At 37.2% G+C, this 5,638-nt stretch overlaps 1 protein-coding gene across 1 annotated transcript; it reads right to left on the bottom strand.

Annotated features, from left to right (window-relative positions):
- Positions 1-4,835: 4,835 nt before the first annotated feature.
- On the bottom strand, positions 4,836-5,438 carry LOC104879162 (uncharacterized). Its single transcript, XM_010650996.1, has one exon. The coding sequence runs from the start codon at positions 5,436-5,438 to the stop codon at positions 4,836-4,838; it is 603 nt and encodes a 200-aa protein (XP_010649298.1).
- Between the last annotated feature and the right edge of the window lie 200 nt (positions 5,439-5,638).

Here is a 5,638-nt window from a genome sequence, read left to right as displayed (position 1 = left end):
CTTCTTTTTACCTTATTCTCTATAGAAGTAATGCATACTTTTCTATAATACAAAAGTTTTTAAAGTGTTATCTATATTTCATTGTTTCACAAAACACTATAAATAAATAAAAAAGCACTAAAAAACATCTTACATTTGCTTAAAAAAATAAATTATCAAAAAAACATTTTCAATTAAAAATCTTTCAAACATATTTTTAGGTTTAAAAATATTTTATGTTCTTAAAAAAAATTGTTTTTAAACAATAGTTACCGAAAAAGCTCTTATATTTTCTATTTCTTTAGTTAACTAAAAAAACATTTTAAAAAAATCTATTAATTCTTTAAAAGTGAATAGAAAGAAAGAAAGAAAACGTTGGTACAAACTTTTTCTTTCATTTTTTCTTGCAGGGAATATAAAATATTGCACTATGAGCGAGCATTTTTCGGGAAAATGTCCATCTAAACCATTGGGTTGCCTCATGGAGATGTCATCAAAATACGATGCAAGTAGGATGGTTCAAAAATGCAAATGCAAATGGCATAAGTCTAAGCACTCTTGCACATGTCTAGTGGTTTGCCCGCCTCCGCCGGCATTTTAGCTATGTCATCTTCCAAAAATGTAATAATCCTAGCTGTCAAACAGGTTGGCAACAATTATTAATAATTGGTTGATTTGTTCACCATTTTTATTTAATAAAAAGCCTATAAAAATTATGTTTTAATGTTAATTTTATTATAAAAATAAATAAATAAAATTTATTATATGCTCTTTCACCATCTCATCCACCTAGGATTCCATCACCCTAAAATTTTCCTTTGTTTTTTCTTTTCTTTCTTCTTTAAACAAATTTATCATTTTTTTTCTTTCCTTCTAATTTTCTTTTTATTTTCTTTCACCAAATAGAATATTTATATATATTTTTTTCTTTAGGTTATGCTAGTTCTGAAATATTTGAAGAAAAATAAGGGAAAGGAAAAAAAAAAGAAAAAAACTTAAAATCAATAAATTATTTCTATATACTACTTGAAAGTGATTTTACTTATTTTAATTCTTTTATATGAAGACTAAATAATTTAAAAATTATATCGGACCAATTTTAATTATATTTGATTTTTTTAATATTTTTAATGATAAACAATTATTTTTTCATGTTTTGTTTTGTTGTAAACTGTAGACATAATGCAATTAACTCACAATATGAGAATGGGTCTTATTCAATTCAAAACAAGCTATGGGCTTATATAAGCCTTACAAAATAGATTAAAAAGGAAACAAACAGCCCACGTAAGAACGTGGTAAATGGCTAAGGAAATAGTCAAATCCTACCAACATGTCCCAAAAAATAGGAACTATTAACAGAATGAAATTCTAACAACTTTGACTACTTTAACTGAACATCCCAACAATTCCTCCCCTAAACTGATTGCAATAATGCATTCAGTTGACTCTTGGTACCACACTCACACCCAGTAACTCACGCAACTTTAAAAACACATCCAACTTGAGTGGTTTTGTCATAATGTCTGCAACTTGTTCTTGTGTGCCACAGTGCTTTAACTCAACAACTCCCTCTCTAGTCAAATCACGCAAGAAATGAAACCTTACATCAATGTGCTTGCTGCGTCCATGCATTACTGGATTTTTGGACAACTTTATAGTAGAATTATTGTCACATAACACGGTAGTGCACTTTCCTTGAGAATGACCAAGCTTCTCCAATACTCTCCTCATCCATACTCCTTGACAAGCACAAGAAGCAGTTGCCACAAACTCTGCTTCAGTAGTAGACAAAGTAACCACAGGCTGCTTTTTAGAAGACCATGCCACAGCTCCTTCACTGAGCAAAAACACATAGCCAGAAGTACTTTTCCTATCATCCACATCCCCTGCATAGTCACTGTCTGTATATGCCATTAGTTCACCATTACCCTCCTTCTGATAAAAAACTCCCAAATCTACAGTACCTTTCAAGTACCTTAACACCCTTTTCGCAGCTTGCAGATGCATCTCAGTTGGACTTGCCATGAACCTGCTAATAAGACACACCACATACATCAAATGTGGTCTTGTAGCAGTCAGATACATAAGACTTCCAACTAATTGTTTGTACTTAGTAGCATCCACCTTAACTCCGCCTTCATTCTTCGTTAATCTATCTCCAGGAACAATGGGATTCTTCACACTATTACTTTTCTCCATCCCAAACCTCTCCAACACTTCTTTTGCATACTTCCTCTGACTAATATAAATACCCTCAGAATTTTGTAAAACCTCCATACCCAGAAAATACTTCATCTTTCCCAAATCAGTCATATCAAATTCAAGTTTCATAGAATTCTTGAATTTAACAAACATACTCTCATCATTACCAGTAAAAATTAGATCATCAACATATAAGCTAACAATCAGAATTTTACCTCCATCTCCTGTTTTGATGAACAATGTGTGATCACAACTGCATCTCTCAAACCCTTCCTTGATAAAGTATGCTTCAATTCGACTATACCATGCACGAGGAGCTTGTTTAAGCCCATACAATGCCTTCTTTAGTTTGTACACCTTATGCTCTTCACCTTTCTTCTCATAGCCCTGTGGTTGCTCAATAAACACTGCTTCATTTAGCTCACCATGTAAGAAAGCACTTTTGACATCAAGCTGGTACACACTCCAACCATTTCGAGCTGCTAAAGCAATCACCATTCTAATTGTATCCCACTTGGCCATAGGAGCAAACACCTCAGTATAGTCTATGCCATGTTGTTGTGCATACCCTTTTGCCAGCAACCGAGCTTTACACTTGTCAACCTTGCCATTTTCATTGAGTTTGGTTTTGAAAACCCACTTTACTCCAATCTTCTTCACTCCTTCAGGCAAGTCCGTCAGCTCCCAAGTCTCATTCCTTTCTATTGCTTCTATTTCCAAGTCCATTGCAGCTCTCCACTTGGAACTTTGAACAGCTTCTTCAAAAGTAGTTGGATCTGCAGTTGAGGTAAATAGGACCAAGTTGTGCTCAACATCGCCTTCTGAAAATTCTCCCCCACTCACATAATCTTCCATCCAGAATGGTACTCTTTTGTTCCTCCCTTGTTGTGAGCTTGGTGAGCTTTCTCCAGATACTCCTGAATTTTCACCAAGTGACTCACTCGAAGACAAGCTGTCCTCTCTTTCTCTTCCCTCTACTGCCACCCCCTCTTCAGCGTCATCTTCACCTTGTTCATCTTCACTCCCTTCTTCATTGCTATCTCCCCATTCAAGCACATCAAGTCTTACTTCTTCATTACTCCTCCCCCAATTCCAGCACTTATCTTCTTCGAAAACACATCTCTGCTTACAACTATCTTCTTGGACACTGGATCATAAAGTCTATATGCTTTAGACTCTTCACTCACCCCTAGCAACACACATTGAAAGCTCTTATCATCTAGCTTCTTTCTCTTGTTATCTGGCACATGAACATGGCCAATGCATCCAAAAACCCGAAAATAATCAACATTGGGTTTAACACCACTCCAAGCCTCTTCAGGGGTCACGCCTTTTACTGCCAATGTAGGACTTCTATTGAGCACATGAGTTGTCCAGTTCACTACTTCTGGCCAGAAATTCTTTGGGACTTGCTTCTCCGATAACATGCTTCTAACCATGTTCATGATTGTCCTGTTCTTGCGCTCAGCTACTCCGTTTTGTTGAGGAGTATAGGCTGTAGTGAGTTGCCTACTAATACCATTAGTTTTGCAGAAGGCATTGAATTCGAGAGATGTGAACTCTCCACCCCTATCTGTGCGCAAACAACAAATAAAAGCTCCTGTCTCTTTCTCAACAAGATTTTTGTAATTCTTGAAGGTAGTAAAAGCTTCAGACTTCTCCGTAAGAAAATATATCCATACCTTACGGTTATAATCATCAATAAAGCTAATAAGGTACCTCTTTTTACTGTTGGAGACAGGTTTGATGGGTCCACAAATGTCAGCATGTACCAACTGTAACCTCTGTGATGCTCTCCACAAGCTCCTCTTTGGAATTGCGTCCCTGTGTTGCTTTCCCACCATGCAATCAGTGCATACTTTGGATGATGCTTTCAGCTGTGGTAACCCTCTCACCATCTCCTTATACTGCAATGTTCTGAGACCCTTAAAGCTTAGGTGCCCATATCTACAATGCCAGAGGTATGTATTGTCTTCAAGAGTTATTTGAAAACAAGTGGGAGCTTTTGGCATAACTCTTACGGGCAGTATGAACATCCTATTTGCAGACATTGATGTTTGCATAATGAGCCCTTTCTCAGGATGATAGACTCTGCATTCTCCATGTTGGATCAGAATAGCCACTCCTTTCTCTTGCAATTGTCCAACACTTAGCAAATTGTTTCTCAACTCAGGAATATAGAAAACATCTGTAATTACCTGAGTAACTCCAGCAACTTGCATTCTAATGTTCCCCTTTCCCAATACAGTCATCTTGGAATTGTTCCCGAGCTTTACAGATTGTCGGAATTCCTCATCAAGATCCGAGAACCACAGCTTATTTCCACACATATGATTGCTGCACCCCGAGTCAAGAAACCAAACATCTTCTTTCCTTGATTGGTTAAGCTCCACATACGACATCAATAGCATCTCCTCTTTCTCATCAAGTTCTGCATAATGTGCTCCCTTCTCCCATTTAGGACACTCATATTGAAAGTGCCCTAATTGATGACACTTGTAGCACTCAACTATAGCTTTGTTGAATGCTTGCCTACCCCTTCTTCTGCCTCTTCCTCGAAAAGCTCCACGACCACGACCTCCTCTTCCAGCAACTTGATCATTATAGGTCACCTTCAATGCCTGCTCATCTCTTCCATGCCCATTCATCCTCTACTCATGAACCAACAAGCTACTCTGCAACTCATCAATGGTTAAATTGTCTAAATCATTAGACTCTTCAACTGAACACACAACATAGTCAAACCTTGAAGTCATTGATCTCAGGATCTTTTCAATGATCACTACTTGCTTCATGCTTTCACCATGAATCTTCATCTTGTTTGCTATGGTGAGTGTTCGAGCAAAATACTCATCAACACTTTCACCCTCTTTTATCTGCAGAACCTCGAACTCCCTTCGAAGTGCTTGAAGTTGTGCCCTTTTGACTCTTATGGAACCTTGGTACTTCTGCTTCATAGAGTCCCAGATATGCTTACCAGTCTCTTTATTGAGGATGGTCTCCATAATGTTTCGATCTATGGCTTGGAACAGATAATTCTTGACCTTCAAGTCTTTCAGCTTGTGATCTGCAATTGCCTTCTGTTGAGCTTCAGTAGGCTCTATTCCTTCTGCTGCAGCAGGGATTCCATTCTCGACCAGGCTCCAATACTCCTTTGAACGAAGAAAATTTTCCATAAGCATAGACCAATGATCATAATGGCCATCAAACTTAGGAATTGCAGGTTGAACAAAGTTACTACTTTCAGTTGCCATACTTTGATCACTTTTTCTCTTATCTTACTCTCTTTTCACTCTTTCTCTCTACAAGAAACTGCGGTTTCTTTTCTCTGACAATCAGGCCCCGTGATAGGGCTCTGATACCAAATTGTTGTAAACTGTAGACATAATGCAATTAACTCACAATATGAGAATGAGTCTTATTCAATTCAAAACAAGCTATGGGCTTATATAAG

This window comes from Vitis vinifera, chromosome 4, assembly GCF_030704535.1.
Source record: "Vitis vinifera cultivar Pinot Noir 40024 chromosome 4, ASM3070453v1".
Taxonomy (NCBI): Eukaryota; Viridiplantae; Streptophyta; class Magnoliopsida; order Vitales; family Vitaceae; genus Vitis; species Vitis vinifera.
Note: the sequence above shows the minus strand (reverse complement) of the source record. Positions and strands in the feature narration are given on the sequence as shown.